The sequence below is a fragment of the Orycteropus afer genome, unplaced genomic scaffold, assembly GCF_000298275.1.
Source record: "Orycteropus afer afer isolate SDZICR_OR568_19922 unplaced genomic scaffold, OryAfe1.0 scaffold00053, whole genome shotgun sequence".
NCBI classification, from domain to species: Eukaryota; Metazoa; Chordata; class Mammalia; order Tubulidentata; family Orycteropodidae; genus Orycteropus; species Orycteropus afer.
The window spans coordinates 9,589,257-9,612,839 of record NW_006921640.1 but is presented as its reverse complement, the minus strand read 5'-3'; the positions used below and the strand labels follow the sequence as shown (position 1 = coordinate 9,612,839).

Here is a 23,583-nt window from a genome sequence, read left to right as displayed (position 1 = left end):
TCTGGTTAGCACTCAAGTGACTTAGGTACTACACTACCAGAGCTCCGTAACTTTTCTTGGTGAGCTCTAAAATGGCCTGGCATTTTAGGGTGTGTGATAAGAAGGCTTTCCCAAGAGCCAAGGGAGCATCTGGGCCCTCCAGTTCAGGAGGCTGGGAAGATTTCAGGTCTACCTTGGCCAAGGGGCACCTATTGGTTGTTGCTGTCAGTGTTAGCCAGATTGTGCCAGGGCATTTTTGCCAACAAGGTGAAGAGCTGAAAGACCCATGGTTTCACCTGGGCTTCTGATGACTTTCCTGTTGTATGGAATGCCAGGAGTCAACAAGAGGGCCTACTGGGCCCTTGCCCCCTTTTCCTGATACCTTTTTACAAAATTACAATGCTATCCTTTATATTTTTAGGTGGGCAGGTCATGCGGATTAAGTCCACACTTGAATATGAACTTCTTACTGTTACCTAATTACTCATGCTGATCGGGGAGATTAATTTAGCAAACCAAACATGTGTCAATGACATACTAAAAAATGGGACTTGTATGTTGAACAACAAAAAGACTTGCTCAGCATTATTTGGACTATACTCTAAGCTATGATAGTATAGATCAGGGACTGGTAAACTACAGCCTATGGGCTAAATCTGGTCTGAGGCCTGATCTTTTTATATGGCACATGAGGTAAGACTGCTTTCTACATTTTTAAAGGGTTATCAAAAAGCCAATCAACCAACCAACCGAAAAAAGAAAAAAAAAAACAACAACAATATATGACAGAGATCATACAGACCACAAAGCCTAAAATATTTATCTAGCCATTTACAGAAAAAATTGGCCAAGCCCTGGTATAGATGACATAGATTTTATTTTATTTTTTTGGTTCATCTGGGAACATCCTTCCCTCTGCCCCATTTATAACAATACATCTGTGGAAAAAAATGTATTCTTGACTTCTAAACAAATGAACTTGGAACACAGCCAGCTCATAATCTGAGGACTGTGTGTGCTTCTCTGTACTGCCAGGGCCAAGTGCAGTGCCTGGTGCAGGAGAGGTAGCCAGCCAAGTTTGCTGATGTTACCATAATGATCAGCAGGCATAAAATGACACTCAGGACAGTCAGGAAGAGTAGTGTCTCTACAACTGCCTTTGGGGCTTTTGGGGTCTAGATGTCCTTAAGGTGTACATCGCTGCTGCCTTTGCCTTACATGTCACTCCATTGAGTAGGAAAGATTCTCCTGCCCTGCCTGTTGCCTTGGTCTACTGCTGCCTATATAGGGGAAAAAACAAAATTACACTTGCTTGTCTCTTAGCCAATGAAAGAAGCACAGACATATATGCACTCAGCCCCTAGACATTCCTGTACTGTCCAGCTGCTGGAACAGGTATGCTGTCATTGTTGTTCGTTGCTGTTGAGTTGATTCTGACTCATGGTGACCCTATGTGTGCAGAGTAGAACTGCTCCATAGAGTTTCCAAGGCTGTGATCTTTCAGAAGCAGTTCTCCAGGCTTGTCTTCTCAGGCACTTCTGGGTGGGTTTGAACTGCCAACCTCTTGGCTAACAGTTCAGTGCTTAACCTTTTGTGCCACACGGGGCTGTTGGCATAGTTATAGCAGAAGGTACAGTGCAGATAGAGCTGGAATTACAGGTCAGAGATAAATGAGTGAAACATGAAAGTTGGGGTCTTAAGAAACCCATGGCTCTCAATATCCTCATGGAAAAAGGAATTGGAGATGAATCTGTGGACATTCAAAGAAAGCCTTACATTTCTCTTAGTCTTGTTTTGTCATATGCTAAATGGAGATAATAATCTCTTCTTTTCTTACCTCATGGGAATGACATAAGATAGGCAAACTTACTTTGAAATGTATAAAATGCTATGTAAATGGGCAGGAATGTTAAACTAATGTTGGGATTTTCTGCTTTATCTTCCTCTTTACCAGGTTTAAATGAATTCACTTTGTGAAGGCATTTTAATAGGTCAATGCTTTCATTTTTTTTTTCTCCAAATACAGTATGAATTGGCTCTTAGATTTTTTTTACTTAATAAAGTCTGTATTTTTCATAGTTTAGCAATAATCATTTCCAGCTTATCATGTGGTTATAGTGAATATGATATAGAGGAAAAGCAATACAATAACTCCTGATCCACACCAAAAAGAAAATTACTTTGTTCTTTGAAATAAGTAAGTACCAGCTTTAGGGAAGTCCCTTGCTTATCTGATGAAGCAAAGTATTATTAAACCATCCTGCTCTGAGCCAGGTGCACAGTAAGCCCTTCCCTTTTTCAATTTCCACCCACAAGAAAAAATAACCTTCTTCTTAGATGAAAGTACCAGTAATTCATGTTGCACAGCAGAGAAGAAATGGCATTTTCCTGCATGAAACAGATAAGCAGTTTCCACTGAGGCCCATCTCCAATCCCCACCCCCACCCCCACCCCCATGGCATTTGGGTCAGTGAAGCATGATGGAGACAATGCTGATCGGCAAGGAGCCAGGTGTCCTCCCCTAAAATCCTAACTGTAGCCACTTGCTTTTCCAGCCCATCCCCACAATAGTCATCTCCACTCACTCATCTTGCAGGGATTTTGAAGGGCCAGGAGGCCACTGCTGGCCATTGTGATTTGAAGATGGTCAACACCACAGCAGCCTGGGCTCAGCCTGCTCCACAGCACAGTTTGTAGACAAGGAGCAGGTGCAAACAGTGTTCCAACTGGGCTCCACCGGAGCTGTTTGCAGGTGGTTTCATGGTTAAAAGTCCTAGTAGTGTAAAAAGAGATCAGAGTAATAAGTGAGTATACTCTCTGATGCCTCTTTTTTTTTTTCCTTCCACCTTTGCCTTCTTTTTGGAGTCCAGGTGGTGCAAATGGTTAATACTCTAGCTGCTAACTGACAGGTTGACAGTTCAAGTCCACACAAAGATACCTCAGAAGAAAGGTCTGGCATTCTACTTCTGAAAAATTAGCCATTAGAAACCTTATAGAGCACAGCTCCACTCTGATGCACATGAGGTTGCCATGAGTCAGAATCAGCTTGATGGCAACTAGTTTTTTTTGTGTGTCTTCTTTTCAGGCACCTTGGTTTTTCTCTTAATTTATCTTCCATCTGCTTGGGCTCCCTTTGCTGATGAGCAGAGCTCTTTCCTTAATTAAGTCAACAAGTATTCATACGAAGAGGCAGCATCCTTTTTGGCAAGAGGATATGAGCAGAACCAGCCCTACAGCAATTTAGAATGTCAAGCTGTGATTAAGTAGCTGTGATTAAAGAATGAACAATTACTTGTCCAAGCAAACACAACCTAAAGTGTTCTCAATTCCAAGCCCAAACCATGAAACCTACTGGCCAGATCTGTGTGATGTTTCATTTTGAGGGTGGGAGGTGGGAGAGGTGGAAGTGCGTGGAGCCAAGATGCCTAAGACATGAGGCTTTCATTTGTGAAAAGAAATCCAGGAATAAATACATGCCACAACTGCCAATCAGTTCATCATTTCCTAAGATTGCTTTGGTCTCAGGCTATCTGGAGGCCAGCATTCTGAACAGTTTTCCTGAGGTGCTAAATATGAACTTTCACATGGCAACATACTCTTTGGGTTATGTGGAATTCCTGGTGAAATATTTATAATTCCTTCTCTCTCTCTCCAATGTTCCCCACAACATGTTGGAATACAGGTGAGTGAAAGTGATATTGTATTTGTTTTTACTTATTTTGAATAGGAAGTATTTATAAACATGATGAGCATTTGAGCTGTGATTGATAATCAATAACTTCAACACAATGCACAATGTATTTCACAGCCACAACTTGGCGTTGCTGTTCTAGGCCAACTCTTCCTCTGTATTCTTTATATGTCCATCCTCTCCCAATATGGTATAATTTGTCCTTCTAGGTGGCTTTCATAACATGCCATGCCATTATTCCCTAAAAAAAGTGCTATCATCTAATTATTGAGTATTGTAGATTCCAAACCTTTCCAATTATGACCTTATCTTTGGGTTTGGCTGAGGTTGAGACTTAGCAGTATATTTACCAAGATTTGTTGGGAGGCAATTCCCAAGGATACAAAACATTAAAAAATTTGGCTATAGTGTAATATCCTCAGCATACCAAAGTCCCAACTGGAGGATTCTTACCCTCACTGTTTGTGGCAGATGTGGAAAACGTGCAGGCTTTAGAATTATGGAGACCAAGGTCTGAGTCGTGGTTCCGCCTTGACCTTGGATGAGGCTTTAACTGCTCTCAACTCCCAGATTTTCATCTTTAAAATAGAAATAGTAGAGTTGCCATGAGGTTTAGAAACAACGGGTGTAAAATGTGCTACAGGCATCTTGCGCACAATAGGATCTTACAGAAAAGCCTTCATAGAATATTTATTTACCCAATGTTATGGATTGAATTGTGTCCCCCAAAATATGTGCTGTAAATCCTAACCTCTACATTCATGGCTGTAATACCATTTGGGAATGGATTTGTTTCTGTTAAGAGGCTGTAGCAGCATAGTGTGTGTTTTAAGGCAATCAACTCTGAGATATAAAAAGAGCAGATTAAGACAAGCAAGCAAGCAGAGATGGGGGAGGACAGATGTCATGCCACGTGAAGATCACTAAGGAACCATGGAATAAGGACCTTTCTCCAGGGTCAACAGAGAGAGAAAGCCTTCCCCTAGAACTGGCATGCTGAGTTCAGACTTCCAGCTTCCTAAACTGTGAGAAAATAAATTTCTGTTTGCTAAAGCCACCCACTTGTGGTATTTCTGTTACAACAGCGCTAGGAAACTAAGACACTCAAATATTACTATCTCCCATGTATGGAACAATCCAAGCAGGTGGTGAGAGAGTTAGCTGCCTTAATAGTTTGGAGAGTATTAATATACACTAAGTGATTATAGGTAGAAACAGTTTCTGATGAGACAATAAAAGAGGCAAAAGAAGAAAAGTTGGTTGTGACAAGTAAAATGCTTTTTGAAATCCTTTAAATTGCAATCCTTTGAGAAGATCTTTGAATAAAGAGATTCAAGATTTCTTTCAATGCATGCAATTTGCATTGTAGAATAAACTCTAATTTTACCTCTCCCATAATGTTAAGTGCTTTTTGTCATGCTTAAGCAATCCCAAAGCAACTGCCTCTTCTAACACATTCTCGTTGCCATTGAGTCGATTCCAAGTCTTCGTGGGGGGTAGAGTAGAACTGCCCCATAGGGTTTCCAATCTTTACAGAAGGACACTGCTACATCTTTCTCCTGTAGAGTGGCTGGTGGGTTCAAACCACTGACTTTTTGGTTAGAGGGTGAGCACTTAACAGCAGTGCCACCAGGGCTCCTTTTATAATACATTCTCACTGACACAGAGTGATATCAGACTCAGCAACCTCTCCTTGGGTTTCCAAGGCAGTATCACTATGGAAGCATATTGCCCAACCTTCTTTCCGAGGAGTGGCTGGTAGGTTTGAACTGCCAGCCTTCTGGTTAGCAATCAGATGCCTTAGGCACTGTGCCACCAGAGCTCCCTTAGAACACATTGGAGAAGACATTTTAACCACTGTTACTCTGGGTAAATTCTTCAGACTCCAAATAGAAGCAGTAAGCATGTGAATATAAACATGACAATCATTTATTTAACTGTAATAATTTTAGATAGATTTTGGCATGCTTAAAAGTACAAAGACTTTTGTGCATGAATTAAAAAAGAAATAGCTTGTATATTGTTTATTTCACTTTGACTACATTTTGGGTAACATTTTCAGTTTCTTATAAAATCAGCATGTTTATACCCAATATCTTGTTATGGGAAAGGGAAAAATGTTAAAGCTTTGCCCTGTGGAGGGAGTAGGGCTGGAGAAGAGAGTACTACCCACTGCCATCAGGTGGATTCCAACTCATAGTAACCCTGTAGGACAGAGCAGAATTGCCTCATATGGTTTCCAAGGCTGTAAATCTTTATGGAAGCAGACTGCCTCATCTTTCCCCTGTGGAGTAGCTGGTAGGTTTGATCTTTTCGTTAGCAGCCAAATACCTTAACCGCTGTGCCATCAGAGCTCCTTAGAGAAGAAGATAGTAGACACTTATTTCTGAACAGTTTTAATCTGATAAAATGATCAGGGTTTTTATCTAAAAGATAAAGATAAAAGATTTCAGTCTTTCATCTAAAAGACTGAGAGATTTTCTAGCTTTTTATTTTGATTAGAAGTGGCTTTAATACTAACTTTCCAGTGCTTCTAAGCTTCCCCATAACTAAAATTTCAATGTGCCTGCACGTTGTTTAAAGATCACCTCTAGAATGGAACTGTATTTTGTTGAAGAGGAACTATTACCGTTCCTCCCATGGCGACACTTTTCCCCCACAGCAGAGGGAGGGCAGAGTGGTTTTCTTATTCAGGTCCTGAAAGAAACTTCTCTAAACAATGAAACTTGTCTCTCCAGTTAAGGCAGGGAGAGAAGCAAGGTTTGCATATCTAAATCCTTCCTAGATGCCTGCCTAGACAGGGCACCCACACCTGGAAGAGCTGTTATGGAACATGCAGACACATCACCAAACCCAACCCAACCCACTGTCATCAAGTCGATTCCGACTCATAGAGACCCCCTTTGGGTTTCTGAGGCAGTAAGTCTTTATGGAATTAGATTGCCCAGTTTTCCTTCTGCAGAGGGGCTGATGGGTTTGAACTGCCAACCTCCTGGTTAGCAGTCAAATGTCTTAGGCACTACACTACCAGAGCTCCTTAGCTAAGTCTAAACACCCAGCTCACATCTCAGTGCCAGAGTCCATGTTATGAACACGAAGCAGAGGACTATCTGGCCAAGAAGACACTCTCCAGAAAAGGTCTGCAGAAAGCAGTAATATTCTAGGTCCAAACACAACCAACAACAAAACCCAAATCTAAATAAAAACGTACACTGCATTACAATGCACAAAGAGATTTTCCTTTTAGAAGAATTTAAGAAAGTTATTATTTTATTGCAAGGGATATAAGTAGGAAAGAGTGGGCCAGGCCACCAGTTCTTGCTATAAAGGTTACACAGGGCTACAATTTGCTTTGTAATTCTTAGAGGAAATTACCCAAATGCGAGTACAGGGCCATGGAAATGTTAAATAGTTCCAGATTAGTGATTCTAGTCAAGAATTATTCCAAATATATAAATAAGATTGTAAATTCATCTTGTGTAATGATAGATGTTTTAAAATTTTACATATCGCCACCACCTTCATCATTAGTAATAGCCTGAATTATTAAAATTCACCAAAAGTTGGTGTACATGAAGCAAAAAGTAGAGTATGTTCGCCAAATTCTTGGAGAAAGTGGGAACAGAGAAAGTGAATGGCTATTGGATTTTTTACCAGAATAAATGTACTTTTGTTTAAAACAGTTTGGGAACCCCAACTTTACACAGTTCTTTGGTTGATCAATGAGAATCTGTCTCAAGCTAAGCATTAGTATCTCTGAAAGTCCAGGAAGGATGTATCTGGATCACAATGGCTTATTCCAACATGCCAAAGGTGCATTCAAGACCTTGAACCTCATTCATTATGCAACACTAAAGCAGAGAAAAAGTGGAAGTCAACTCTGGATTTTCACAATGGACTCAGGAAGTGGAAAGTGGTACATCATGAAAGCCCTTCTAGGCCACATAAAAAAGACTGTGGAGTAATTGGGCAGCTCTGAATTGGCATGAAATTAGTAACCCTCAAGCCCCCCACCCCCACCCCACCCTAACCGCTTGATCTTTAAATATGTTACAGAAGAAGACTTACTTCACCTAATCCTGGAACAATTTAATGGATTTTTGTTCCTAATAATTAAGTTGAAACTGTGACCCTCATCTCCACTGTCTTTTATCAGGAAAGGCCATACTGTATCTGAAATGCTCTTTCAACACTCTCCAGAACCCCGAAGTAGAGACTTTGTCTCTTTAAATTGAGAGACTTATGAGTGTCCCTCACTCTCATCCTAAGGGAGTAAAAGTCAATATCAAGTCAAAGTGCTGCAAAAGGTAAATGTTTGTAAGTTTCACCCAAGCAGAGAAACTGGATGTATCAGAAATGGTGGAGTTTGAACTCTTGATCTAAAGTTAATGTGCCTGGATATCAGCTACCATCTGAAGACTCTTCCTCTGCAGGCTCTCCCGGTAAACGTTGAATGTGGCTGTCAGTGAGTTTAGCCTGAAAATAAAACCTCCTCATGCCATCAAGAAATAGCTCCAAATTTAGCATGTGAGCTCAAAATATTCATGATGAAATCATAATTCTATATTTATAGTCCTTTGGATGGTGTATGAAATTCTGTTTCCCATGGTAGGTATTTTTCGTTGAAAGGGCCAGGCATGAAAAGCAGGTTCAGAGGATGACCGAGTAAGGATTTACAGCAAGGAAGTGCCTTTTATTATCATTTTGGACTGGTTGATTGTGTGGCAGTTCTCCTTCTCTGTGCCTACTCACTGCTTCTTCCCCACCCCCACTCCCAGTTGGTCCTGTATGATGGTCCCATCTTGTTTGTTATCCAGGAAAACTGAACTGGCTGTCTGGGTGGGAAGTGGAATGGATACCTAAGATTATCCTCCCTTCCTTCTAACCTTTCCTGTCCTCTAGACTTCCTCCCCATTTTCACTGAGGGAGATAGTGTGCATCTTAATGGTTGGAACTTGATGGTTCTCTTCCAGGCTGGGAGTGGAGGGCCCCACACAGCAGCAGACCTGCAAAAAGCTCTTACTTCTCACCCGGGCTGTGGTGCAGGCTGATTGTTCTCTGGGTACGGTAATCTTGGCAGATCCACGGGGCATGGAAGAGAAAATCTTCCATTCACAGACCCCATCCGTCTTGGAGATCTTGTAGAAGGTTTCTCCTGATCCCACTGGGATGCACACCATATCCTTGTGCTGCCCCTCCAAGGCCTGGCTGGGTGGGTGGAGGGTATAGCCCAGAGCATGTTTGGAGGACTGCTTTCTGCGGAGACACTGGATTCTCAACACATTCTGGAACGCCTTTTTAAACTCTTGACTGGAGCATGGGTATATGATGGGGTTGATGCAGCTGTTTAGGTATCCGAGCCAAAATGCTATTTTAAAAACAGTTTCTGAAGGCTTGGAATCAGGGAAGAAAGACCCTGGAAGAAAACACACAAGCCAATTAGCCAATTAGCTAGAAAAACCACCCAAGCAAGCAAACCTCTTTATACATCTTCAAAAAATTTTCAAATGATTACAAATGCATTTGAATTTCTCACATTGGACTAAGTAACTAGCCCCTGTGAATCTAACTTAATTGTAAGATCCTCAAATTCCATTCTGACTTGGTCTTTATGTGAAACTTAGCCAAATGGGTAGGGTTGCACCAGCTGTGTGTCAGAATATCACTTTGTTATCTGCTGTGAAGCCTTAAAAAAGGAAAACATGAAATTTGGGCTGAGTCCAATAGACAATTTGATTTGCTGAATTAAAAAAAAAATGTAATCCATTAAAATAATCTATATCAAACTTGGTTTACCTGAGTATTTCCTTTAATTATTGATGTGGTGTTATATAGACACAGCCCAAATAGTTATGAAGTGACAATTTATTCCCTCTCGAATATTGGAGTTGTATATTTTAAATGGGAATCCCAAATATACAAAATATTGGCTTTGATATTGCCTTTTGATATTACAGTACACTACCCTGCTCAATATCTCCTGCTGTTGTTAGGTGCCATGTGACAGAGTAGAATTGCCACTGGGGTTTTCTAGGCTCTAACTAGAAGGCTGGCAGTTCAAACCCACCAGCCACTCCTTGGAAGGAAGGTTGGGCAATCTACTCCCATAGTGATACTGCCTTGGAAACCCAAGGAGGGGTTGCTATGAGTCGGGTCCGACTCGACGGCACACACCACCACCAATAACAATATTTAAGGATGGAAGCAGACCATCAGGTCTTTCTCCAGTGGAACGGTTGAGTGAGTTTTAGTTCCAACTTTTTGGTTAGCAGCCCAGGGTGTAACTGTTTGAGCCACTTAAAAAACCAAACTCAGTGCCATCAAGTCAATTCTGACTCATAGCGACCTCCATATTGTGTTTCAAGGTTGTAAATCTTTGTGGAAGCAGAACTTTCTTCCACAGAGTGTTGGAGATCTTATAGATCTACTGACCTTCGAGTTAACAGCCAAATGCCTTAACCTCTATACCAGCAGAACTCCCTGTTTGTGCCAGTAGGGCTCCTCACTATCCTCTCAGGACTCCTTATTGTTTGACATCCAGGGGCCTCCACAGTTCCCACTCTAATCTAGCAGTCTAACAACATTGCTCATTATTTTTCCAGACTCACCTTACAACTTATTCAAGTCCTTGCTCATTTTTGAATCTGATCTTTGTCCTCTCTAGTTGTGTTCCTTGTTGAAGAGCAAAGATGTCACTTTCAAGATTAAAGCGCACCTAACCCACGCCAGGTATTTTCAATTGCCTCATATGCATGTGAAAGCTGGACAATGAATAAAGAGGACTGATGAAGAATTGACGCCTTTGAATTGTAGTGTTGGTGAAGAATACCAAAAATACCATGGACTGTCAGAAGAACAAATAAATCTGTCCCAGAGAAGTACAGCCAGAATGCTCCTTAGAAACCAGAATGGTCAGACTTCCTCTCACCTACTTTGGTCATGTTGTCAGAAGGGACCAATCCCTGGAGAAGGATATCACGTTTGGTAAAGTGGAAGGTCAGAGAAAAAGGAGAAGGCCTTCAATGAGATGGATTGACACAGTGGCTGCAACAATGGGCTCAAGTGTAACAAGTTTTGTGTGGATGGCACAGGATTGGGGAGTGTTTTATTCTGTTGTACATAGTGTTGCTATGAGCTGCAAATGACTTGATGATACCTACCAAGAACAGCTGTGTCCCTATGTCTAAAACGCCCTTTTCCATCTTCTCTACCTACTCAAATCTTATTGGTTGATCCCAAGGCAGGAATTGGGTCTTGGGCCTCCTTATATCTTGTACAGTGCCTAGTATAGAGCAGAGTTACAAACAAACTCAGGGAAACTTAAAGGTGGGATGATCTTAGGAATTATTTTACCAACTCAATTTCCAAAAGAAAAAAAAAAAAAAACAGTGATTAAGGAAGTTGTCATAAATATGATATAATGCTGCTATAGTGATAAAACCAAAACCAAACCCCCAGCCATTGAATCAAATCCAACTCATAGTGACCCTATAGGGCAGAGTACCATTGCCCCATAGGGCTTCCAAGGCTATAAAGCTTTATGGAAGCCGACTGTCTCATCTTTTTCCCATGGACTGGCTGATCAGTTTGAATCATTGACTTCTTGATTAGTAGCTAAATGCCTTAACCACTGCACCACCAGAGCTCCTTGATATAGTGCTAGGTAAAGGGATATAGAACTCCCGCTCCAATTCTCTGTAGTCTCAGATCTCTAGATTTGCAGTAGAACTTAGTAAAGGTGCTTTATGAATCACAGTAAAACCCTAAATGTCCCTCCTCACTCCTGATTAGGTTGTAGAAGAACATCTTGACTTTCATTTATTTTTCTCTTTTTCCTTCACTTCCAAACCTCTGTTCCTTTTTCCACTGGTATCTATGCACAGATTTAGATATATTTGACTTGGTTGCTTTAGAACAGTCATACTATTCCTTTAGGCCTCAGTTTTCTTATCTAAAAAAGGAGCATGCTGGATGGATAATTTCTAATGTCCCTGCACAGCTATTATTTTTCTTTTGCTTCAGCCTAAGTTCTTGATTTTATGTTTTTCCTTTTCTTGCTGCTCCTAAAGATGCATCAGTCATGAAAAACTTCTGGATGTATTTAAGATCCACACTGGAAAACATTGCTCTGAAATTTAGTGGAGGGTCTCTTAAGTAAAATAAAGAGGAGACTTATATACAGCAGAACCCAAGAAGACAAAATGGCATAGTGCTCAGTGGGAGCACTCTTATTCTATGAAGCTGACTTTTTGTTACATTGCACAGAAATTAACAAAAGGGGAAAAAAGGCACATGATGCATGCTTACTTGTTGTTGTTGTTGTTGTTATGTGCCGTCAAGTCGGCCCCGACTCATAGCGACCCCTCCTTGGGTTTCCGAGGCAGTATCACTACGGAAGTAGGATTGCCCAACCTTCCTTCCGAGGAGTGGCTGGTGGGTTTGAACCACCAGCCCTCTGGATAGGCATGCTTACTTAGGAGCAGCATATTGCATGAAAAATTTATTCTTTAGCTCCAAAGCTTTTTATCTTGTTCTATAATTTTCATGGAATTATTGAATGCTTGGTTTGAGTTAGGTTTGGTTGTGTGCTACTTCTTAACAATTTTCATCCAATGCTTGGTTTGTGGTCAACACTTTACAAATAATTTAATAATTATTAATTAAATTAAGGGGTGGACTCCTATCACCATCTCCATTTTACAAAGGAAGAAATTGAGGTTTAATGACATTGAATATTGTAACTAAGGTCACTCAAGTAGATGGTTACTTGGTAGAGCTGGGGTTTGAAATTGGGTAGTTGATTTTATGGCCTATGTTCCTTTAGGGAATTTTAAAAATATATTGGAATCCATTTCTTAGAAATGAGGAAGGCATATGGAGAGTGATGAAGGGTATAGTTGGGGGAAGCCGAATTGGAAAGATGCTTTTTCAAACTTCATCTGAGAGGTGAAAAAAGCGGACAATGCCAATAAGACAGTTTTTTTGTGAGTATGGTCAGCTCCAGAAAAAAATTCATCTTCATTATGATGCCTACAGATCATCCAATCTTTCTTCATAATAGAGATAGCTATGTGATTTAGGGAACGCACTTCACAAAGGCATGACTTGCCCAGTGTTTAATGACTGTGAGAATGTATTAGCTGGGCACCAAAAGACACCTTGTCTGGTGATTTCCCTATTCAGGCAATTAGCCAGGGAGAGAAGTATATTTCCCTTGCTTGAAGAACTTCGGTGAAAAAAAAAAAAAAAAAAAGAAATATCAACTTAGAATGTGAATGCTAATAAAGTGATCTAAAAACTTTGTAATTTCCCCCCACTTCTTTAAGGACATTCCTTTTGCTCACACAACCCAGTTTTGCATTCACAAATCTCAACATTTACTTTTACTCACCCCTCTCCCATTTCTTTTACCCCCTCTTTCTTCCCTTGGGACCCCCTTAATTCTAGGTCTGCCTGACCCACTGCTGAGCTCTCAGGCTGTCACTCTATCCCAGTCTCCCTTCTGCACCCACAGCTTCAACATTGAACACTGGTCCTCCTCCTTTACATGCCCTGCACAAAACACCTATTCTTCACTGAAGTTCGGGTACAGGGTGAGAAAGGGAGCTGGTTAAAACTAATTTATAGGAGCTCTGGTGGTGAAGGGCCTAAGGCATGGGATTTATACTAAGATTTAAATGTCAGATAGCCTCTACTCTTAACCATCCAGGGATATTTTCTTGTTAATCCATGGAAATCCCTAGATAATGGCTTTTCAGACAGTGAGTGGGGGATGTTTCCAGGCCAGGGGTCTTTCCCATAAATGACATCATTTTGGTTTATCCCATTAAGTGTGTGAAAGCACCCAAATGTGTAAGCCTAGCACTGATTTTGCCACTGTCAATATATAATTCCACAAGGGGCAGGTTGTGGGATCTATTTTTCATGCTTGTAGTGTTCTTCCTCCCCTTGTAGGAGTCTTGTGGTCCTCTTTCCACAGTTGCTGAATGGCTAGGGTTAGGGGAGGTACTTTCTTCAGAACTTTTCTAAAGAGTAATGGGGTTGTTCTTATTCTCACTACTTTCATCCACTATCTCTTTCTACCCTTCACTTTTCCTCTTCTAGGAAAAGGAGATTTAACTGAAATCAGGCTTGGAAAAATTTGTTGCTGCCTGGTCTCAGTCTAGGTCCCCTCATCCTGTTACCTCTCTATATTCCAAACCTTCTCACTTGGGCACTATCTTTTCTGAATTCTCCACTATCTCTATGTCTAACTTCAATTTCTTCTCATGTCTCTCATTTTAATGACTGATGCTGTTTTTCAAAATTGAAGACAGCTGGAGAATGCTTCTCCGAGTCCTCCACCCATCATGATATCGAGCACTGGTGAACCAACTTGGTTTAGAGAGGGACATCTCTCACTTAGTTACTAGGTTGTAAACTCCATCTCTGCTGGTACCACACCGTTCATGGAGCTTCAGAGCTAAGCATGATGCTGGCATCTTGAAGGCATTCTCTCAGTTTTTGCTGAATGAATGGCCAACTCTCTGACTGATTGACTAAATAAATGAATGAATGAGTGTGTCTTCTTATCCTCTTTATGATTCAGCCTCACAACTTGTGCTGGCTTTCTTCTCTGCCTGATGGCTGTAGCTCCTTATTTTCCTTCCTGTCCCTGCCTTTCTAGTGTTGTCTCTTTCCCTTTTTTGCTCACGATTTGTGTTTTATCTTTTGGCTTTCTCTGTGATGATATTTCATGATTTTATTTTTTACTTGCAGCATCATTTGGTATCTAACCTTCTAGTTTTTCTTATTTTCTTCATTGGAAGAGCCAGATTTCTGACTTTCCCTCATGAAGATGTTTTTGTTGGTTGCTGTCATGTTGGTTCTGATTAATAGGAACCTCATATGAAAGAGTAGAACTGCCCCATAGCATTTTCTCGGCTGTAATTTTTATGGGAACAAATTGCCAGGTCTTTCTCCTATGCAGTGGTGGATGAGTCTGAACCATCATCCTTTTGGTCAGTAGCCAAACACTTAATCATTACACTGCCAGATTTCCTTCATGAGGATACGGGTTTTGATTTCTCATGTTACCAGAGATATGAGCTACTCCTTAACAACATCTGTCCAGACCCTGCCTCAAGGGGAGCAAACAGCTCATGGCTCTAATTCCCCAAATATATTACACTGCAGGTCAGGCCATCTTCTGCATGTGAATTTGCCCAGTTTAATTCTTAGGCTTTGGAAAATCCCCAAAGCCCCAGGGAATCTCCTGTCATTGAATTTCCTTCTACTATTTGGCTTGCTGCAAAATGTCTGACTCTTTTCTTTCTAGCACTCTCCAAACACTCTGACCAACTGAAAATTGGCCATACTGAGAAGGATAAAGCAAATGTTTATCCCTGAACACCACCATCAACATTCTCATCTTTGGAGATTCAGAACACGCCATCTCCAGTATAAAAATCTGTTGCCATCAAGTTCATTCTGATTCATGGCATCCTTATGTGTTGCTGAGTTAATTCCGACTCATAGTGATGCTATAGAGCAGAGTAGAATGGTGCTGTAGGGTTTTGAAGGCTGTAAATCTTATGAAAACATAAAAACTGCCACATTTTTCTCCCATAGAGGGGCTAGTGGGTTCAAACTGCTGACATTTCGGTTAGCAGCCACGTGGTGAACACTGTGCCACTAGGGTTCCTTCAGGAGTTTATAAACCCAGTGAAAAAAGATCCAAGTTTATGCATACCCAGATATGCATTTTTCTGGAAAGAGGCCTTTGTTTTCTATCAGGTTCTCACAGTAGCGTGGGGCATATTGGAGATCAAGCCTGGATCTCCACTGGTGAAAAAAAGTTTTACCTCTGGCTGGGGCACCTCATTTATTCCATATGTCTTGAAGAGAGCAGCAGACAGGGCAAGCAGATGAGACCTTAGTGGGTCTTTAGAAGGACTGTGCCTGCTCTTTCCTTTCTCTGTTTAACTGAGGTTTGACATTTCACAGTCCTTGCTCTGTGCCTCTCAGTAAAGTAGTAGCTGCTCCCTTGAAAGAGTTAATATACTGAGCCTTTTCTGAACTTTCTGGCAGGAAGCTTGCATAGTAGTCAAGGTGACAAGAAGAGGTTAGTGGAGATATGAAAGGGTGCAGTAAGTGAAGAAAAGGTGCTTTATTAGACAAATGCTTCCTCAGCCCTTCTTACACTGTAAGAGGTTGTAGGAATGGTGGAGGGATGAGAGTGTGTCTCATTTTTGCCAGTCCCTGGAATATACTGCCTATGGTTGCTCTGTAAACTAACTTTCTAGCCATTTTGAAGAATCATTGCTGCTTCCAAGCCAGGCAAGGGGAGAGGTCATCTAAGAGGACATTCTCTCAGAATGCATATTTCTGCAAGTAGAAGATAAAACACTTGCTCACAGGATCCTTCTGGCTGGCCCAGTGTAGCTCTGCAGAATCAGGGATTTCTGGTTGAGGCTGAGCTGCTTCAAGTAAAGCTCTTCAAAAGGTTTCTATCATCAGTTAACAGAGCCGTAAGCAGCATTTCTCCTCTCATAGAAACAGGGAGTATGTTTCCCAGAATGCACATGATCAGCTCAAATGCTGACAGTAACTCAGGAGAGGAAAGGGTGTGACCCAGCCATGATAGATCCACTGTGGGCATTTTCCCTAGAAAAGCTTCTTATGTTTCATATTTCCTTTTGAGCTGAGTAAAGAAAATATTCTCAAATAATAATAAGATTTTTTTTTTTCTTTACTTAACAGGAGAGTATTTCATTCAGGAAAAAGCTAGCAATTTATCCATAATGTTCCTTATGTGCTATTTTCTTAAAAGAGAATCTCAAACCAGTTTATTTTTCAAACTTTGCCACTTTTCTTAAAGTCACCATTGTGTCTTTAGATGTGTCTGGTAGCGTAGTGCCTAAGGCACTTGACTGCTAACCAGAAGGTTGGTGGTTCAAACCCACCAGCCACTTCTCCCGGAAGGAAGGTTGGGCAATCTACTTCCGTAGGGATACTACCTCAGAAACCCAAGGAGGGGTCACTATGAGTTGGGTCTGACTCGATGGCACATAAAAACAACAACAAAAAAAAACCACCCACCAAGGAGCCCTGGTGCCACAGTGGTTAAGTTCTCGGCTGCTAATCAAAAGGTCAGTGCTTTGAACCCACCAGCTGCTGCTCTGCAGAAGAAAGATGTGGCAGTCTGCTTCTGTAAAGATAACAGCCTTGGAAACCCTATGGGGGCAGTTTTACTCTGTCCTATAAGATCCCTATGACTTGGGATTGACTCCACAGCAATAGGTAAAGACATATACAACTTCTTATTCTTCTTTATGTTTCCTTCAGTGATTAACACAAGTGTCAGTGTTTATTAAATCAATGGATGATATTTTTGTGATGGAGGAAAATGACATTTTGAATAATACTCCTGCTTTAACTACCCACAGCAGAAAATGCACTCTTAAATAGAGAAATAGGGCCTATCTTAACACACATTCCAAACTTTATTTTATCTATCTTCAAGACACTCATATTTACATGAAAGCAAGACCACTCTCTAAATAATTTTATATAGCTAAGTTGCAGGCACTTCATAAAATTATTACTTCCAGTACTTATAAAGACATTTTATGGGGCCCCCTATGAAAAGTAATATGCGATAGTTATCAGTACCCTCTCATGTTTGTGGGATGTGAATCTGAGGTCAAACAACACAAATCCCAGAACAGTGACATCACTACCCAAAATCAGTCTCCCAAAGAGAAAGTGGGAGTTTTCAGGATGATCTTCTTTTGTATTCAGTTTAATGACACCCACCCACTGCTGTTGAGTTGGATCCACCTCACTGTGACATCTCCTTGGGTTTCCGAGGTGGTATCACTACAGAAGTAGATTGCCCTACCTTCCTTCTGAGGAGTGGCTAGTGGTTAGCAGTCAGATGCTTTAGGAACTACGCCACCAGAGCTCCCTTTGATGACACAGACAGGTTCAAGTCCTGATTTTTGCCACCAAGAACCTGGGTTAGTTGGCTGATACTTACGTAGTAAAGGGTGGGCAAGGGAGCAGATAAATGGATTTTTGGTTCTGGTCTGTCTGTAAAGATGCCTGATCTGAGGTCTCTGGACAATTCCCTATATGGAAATGACCTACTAGGTCCTCTCAATTGCCCTCGACCACTGGCTCACCCAGAGGCATGTCCCCTGACCCTTGTAGCCTTCCTCCAGGAGCACTGTGTAGTTCTGTTTAAGCTCAGAAAATGAATTACTCTTTGTCTCCCTGCTCTTGCATACCCCTCTGCCCCTGCCTGGGTTAAGCCAAGGATGGTGGTTATCTGTGGACTCCTTGTACTTTTCACTAGCTACCTTGATGAAGAGCCCTCATCTCATGTGCACCAGACCAGCAGAGTGTCTGACCTCCATCAAGAGTGGGAGGTATTCAAACTGACATGGAGGATAGGTATAGGAATTTTAAAGATTTTTATTTTAAAATCAAAGATGTCTTTTTGAAAAGCATAATTTGGCTTCTAAGCATAGCTTGGAAAATTAATTTCAAAATGCAGAAAGGGATTGGGGCACTTTGCTCTTTAATTTTAAAGTGAAATAGAGTATGATGTTAATGTCATGGATTGAATTGTGTTCCCTCAAAATCGGAGTCTAGGTCGTCCCATGGCAATTATGCAATGATGTAATTTGGCAGTTATGTAGTGATGTAATCATCCCCCATGATGTGATCTGATGTGATTAGCCAATCAGTTGTTAGAGGATTAGGGTGGTATGCAATGCTCTTACTCAAGTCACAGCCCTGATCCAATTTAAGGGGAGTTTTTCTGAGGTGTGGCCTGCATCACCTTTTATCTTACAAGAGACAAAAGGAGAGAGAATTGAGCACAGGAGGGACTTGATTACCACCAGGAAAGGAGAGCTGATGTCAGAACACATTCTTTGGACCCAGCATCCCTGAGCTGAGAACCTCCTAGACCCAGGGGAAGACTGATGCCAAGATACATAGACATCTGCAAGGGACACTGGACCCACAGAAGTTGAAAGGAGATAATAATCTTCTTCCAGAGGGGACAGAGAGAGAAAGCCTTCCCCTAGAGCAGGGGCTCTGAATTCAGACTTCTAGCCTCCTAAATTGTGAGAGAATAAATTGCTGTTTGTTCAAGTAATCAACTTGTGGTATTTCTGTTATAGCAACACTGGGTTATAGACATCTTTATAAAAAATGGACTGTTCCTCCCAACTTTAATAATAAATGCATCATTTAGACAAGTCATTTGCTCACAGGGGACATTGTCACTCTTTTCAAACTTAACCAAACCTTGTTCAGTTTCAACTGAGAACTGTCTGATTCTTGAAGAGGAAGATCAAGTTCAGGGTAGCTCCTTAATTTCCATGGCTTCTTTACCCCATGAGTCTCAAATCTATCTCCAGATATATCTTCCTCCTTACTGCCAAACCTGCATAGATGACTGTTTACCAGATCTCTGTCTTTGGATGCTCCAAAACCATGTTATTCTTAACATATCCAAAATAAACTCGTAATCTCTCACAAAATCTGTTTTTTCTCTGTTCCCTGTCAGTGTGCCTCATCCTTTCAGCTGCCTAAGCCAGACACTGATTGCCATTTTCAACCACTCACTTGCCTACCTCCCACACTTCATCCAGTCACCCAGTCCTCACCAATGATCCTTCATCCCCTTTGTCATCATCCATCCTAGTTCAGGCTACCATCATCTCTACCTGCATACACCTAACTAGGCTTCCTGCTTCTGGTCTTACCTCCTTCCCACCTATTTCTCACACTGTAGCTACAGGGACTCTGAGAAAACAAATCTGATTGCAGCCTTCCCTTGACAAAATCATTTCAATGACTCTTCACAAGAGTTCAAGGTGAAACATAACTTCTGTACTATGACTTACCAGACCCCCAGACCTGGAAGACTGAAATTGTCTTAGAGTAGAACACTTAGCTGGATAACTAGTTAGTAGACTATGGTATTAAGATGCTTATCCACCACTTTACTTGATAGTGAGTTAGTAGAGTATGGTATTAAAATGCTTATCCAAAGACTCTAGTTAGTATCATAGAAGAGTTGAAAACTACAACTAATAGGATTTGAACATCTGTGTAATGTTAACTGAGTAGTACAGCATCTCTTTTTCCCTAGGATGTGGTTTAGGGTTATAGAGTTTATCATATATGTATCAGAGTTTAATCATAAGGAATAAGTAAGTATACAGCTACCAAAAGGCAGCATGTCCAAAAGAGAGTCTTCCCAAGACCAAATAATAGAAATTGCTCAAGAATTTCCATCTATTCCTGTGATAATGAAGTCCTGCAAAAATTAAAAAAACCTGAGTCAGGGATGAAGATGCTTGGTGGCATGGAATGTGATAAAGAAAAATCAAAGATGGAAACAACTGCATTTGAAGCTATCTCAAATAACTATTTTAGTTGCAGAATTCACACAAGATCTTGTGGAATGATTTTGTTAAAATAATTACGTCTCCAACAGAAGTATGTTTCCCACTCTTGTGATTCTTCTATGATATGTTCACCTGATATTTGCTCAAATTATGTGCTTCATTCAGAACACTTCAAAAAAATCACAATATTTTCTGATATGATGTTAAGAAACAGGATAACTCTTCACCAACCCCAGCCAAGAGTTGAATCTGCAGAATTTTTACCTGACTGTAGTTGTCTGTTTGTCTTTCTCTTTGGCTCACAGAAAAATTTTCATAGGAAGAAAAGTCAGCTGGGGTAATTCGTTAAAAATGAAGAATAAGGATACTTAACTGCTTTCATTTATTCAGATTTGATTCTTGTGAGTTAGAAGTGAGCTTCACTTCATGTCTAAAATGGCTGGCTTAGGAACTTGGTAGAACGTGGGCTCTGGCAGTTTTCATTTCACTATTTTTATCCTCTCAAGATGGCTTATATTTATTTAAGAATAACTACAGAGAAGTTGCTAGGGGCAGGGAGATCAAATAGGAATTAGCACACTGGTCCAGGGTTAGATTTTGACTAATGGATAAAGCTGTAGGAAGACAGATTTGGGTGACCCTGAAGTAGGCCTTCCTATCAATGAAAATACCCTAGAATAGGTCGGTGTGACAGTTGGAGCTGTGTGTCAACTTGGCTAGACCACAATTCTGTGTGGTTTAAGGAATTGTGATGTGGGTTGTTCCCATGATGGGATCAGATGTGTGTGTGTGTGTGTGTATATATATATATATATATAAAATTATGATTTGGGTGAAAATTTACAGAGAAAATTCACTTTCCATACAGCAGTTCACATATACTTTGTCTCATGATATTGACTACAATTTACCACAATGCAACAACTCCCCTCGTACTTCCTCCTGATAGTTACCTCTTCCCTGTGTCCATCCCTCCATGCATTCCTGCCCCTTGAGCTGTCTCCCTGTGCATAAGCAGCCCTTCTTTCTCCCATGATTGTTCTCTCCAAGAAGTGTATCTACCTCAGGTAAATGTTCAACTCATATGCCTGTCTTTTGTTTGGCTGGAAGCCACAGGTGTGGGTTCAGTTCCAGACCTGAAGGGCAGCTAGAGGCCATAGTGTCAGTGGTTCCACCAGGTTCTATCAGACCAGCAAACCTGGTCTCCCCCCTTTTTTTTTCAAATGATTTTGAGTTTCATTTCACATTGTTCTCCTTCTCTATCCAGGATCTCCTACATAGATTCTCCTCTGAGTGGTTGACAGTGGTAGCCACACACCATCTAGTTCTTCTGGTCTCATAGTTGTGCAGAATGTGGATTGCATGGTGTACCAGTTGCTGGGACTAATTGTTTCCATGAATCTTTGCTTTTCTTCATTCTTCTTTGCTCTGGATGAGGAGAGACCCATCTTTTCACCTAGATGGCTGCTTGCAAGCTTTTAAGATCCCAGCCGTTACTTACCAAAGTAGGAGGTGGAACAATGTTTTGTATAGTATGCTATGCCAATTGAGCTTGATGTCCCCTCTGACTATGGTCCCGAGCCCACAGGTTCAACTATTTGGTCTTTCTGGGCATCTGGCTGTGACCAAGAAGTGACTACACCCTTGTCCCTTGTCAGCTCTACTATAAACCTGGGAATTCAGATCATACAAATACACTTATAGGACCATTGACTTCCAACCCTATACATGGTCTTGGGTACACTCCCTGCTTCATAGACATACCTAATAGTTCAGCTTGTCCACCCATCTATCCACCTGTATATCCATGTTTGCCTTCACTGACAACATAGTACTCTATGTGCAAAAGGGTTCATCTTTGTTGTCTGTACCTCCCATGCACGTCTCTGTATCTTCCTCTTCTTCAATGACACCATGTTGGTCACTCACATTTGGCACATTGCCCTTCTCTTCACCAAATCAATACTTATCTCTATCTATCTAACAGTGTTTCCTACTTGACTCTCCCATCCCTGGTAGCTGACAAAGAAAATTTCCTTCCATAGATAAACCTTTCCTTGAGTTTTATAATAACGGACTAATACAATATTTGTCCCTCTGTGATTGACTTATTTCACTCAGCAAAATGTCCTCCAAGTTTATCCACATCATGCGGTGTTTTGCAGATTCTAGGTTATTTTTTAGGATTGCATAGCATTCCATTGTATGTATGTACCAAAGTTTGGTTATCCATTCCTCAGATGATGAACATCCAGGTTGCTTCCATCTTTTGGCTATTGTAAATAGTGCTGCGATGAACATGGGTGTGCATATGTCTGTTTTTGTCATGGCTCTCACTTCTTTAGGATGTATACCTAGTAATGGAATGGCTGGGTCAAATGGTATTTCTAATTCCAACTTCTTAAGGAGTCGCCATACTGCTTTCCACAGTGGTTGTACCATTTTACAGTCCCACCAGTAGTGTATGAGAGTCCCAATCTCACCACATCCTTGCCAGCATTTGTTATTTTCTGTCTTGTTGAACTTTGCTACTAGTGCTGGAGCAAGACGGAATCTCATTTTTGTTTTGATTTGCATCTCTCTAATGGCTAATGAGTGTGAGCATTTCTTCATATGTTTGTTGACCGCCTGAATAACTTCTTTGATGAAGTGTATATTCATGTCTTCTGCCCATTTTTTTAAATTGGATTATTTGTCTTTTTGTTAGTGAGGTGTTGGAGTTTTCTATAAATTCTAGAAATCAGTCCCTTGTCGGACAGGTCATTGCCAAATATTTTTTTCTCCATCTGTAGATTCTCTTTTGACTCTTTTGGAGAAGTCTTTGGAAGCACATAAACATTTAATTTTTTAGAAGGTCCCATTCATCTAGTTTCTCTTCTGCTGTTTGTGCATTTTGGGTTATGCTTGATAATCTAGTTATGCCATATATTAGGGCCCCTAAATTTTCCCTTAGTTTTTCCTTGAGGAACTCTATAGTTTTAGGTTTCACGTTTAGGTCCATCTGGAGTTTGTTTTTGTGTGTGGTGTGAGTACAGATCTTGTTTCATTTCTCTGCAAATGGATATCCAGTTTTGCCAGCACCATTTATTAAACAAACACTCTATTCCCCATTTAATGGACTTCAGCCCTTTGTAAAAGATCAGCAGACCATAGGTTGATGAATATATTTCTGCATTCTCAATTCAAACCATTGGTCTATGTGTCTGTCATTATACCAATACCAGGCAGTTTTGACTACTGTGGTTATATAGTAGGTTTTGAGATCCGGCTGTGTGAGACCTCCTACTTTGTTCTTCTTCTTCAATAGTGCTTTGCTTATCCGAAGTCTCTTTCCTTTCCATAAAAAGTTAGTGATTGTTTTTTCCATATCCTTAAAAAATGTTGATGGGGTCTGGATTGGGATTGCATTAAATGTATAGATTGCTTTGGGTAGAACTGACATTTTCACAATGTTCAATCTTCCTATCCACGAGCATGGGATGTTCTTCCATTTATGTAGATCTC

The 23,583-nt window shown here is 40.8% G+C and overlaps 1 protein-coding gene across 1 annotated transcript in view; it reads right to left on the bottom strand.

The window, feature by feature from the left end:
• Positions 1-8,568: 8,568 nt before the first annotated feature.
• Positions 8,569-23,583, bottom strand: part of ADRA1A (adrenoceptor alpha 1A) — a 140,015-nt gene continuing 125,000 nt past the window's right edge. The window contains exon 2 of the mRNA XM_007938744.2: positions 8,569-9,086. Coding sequence (XP_007936935.1) covers positions 8,569-9,086 — 518 coding nt within the window. The remainder of the gene's footprint in view (positions 9,087-23,583) is intronic.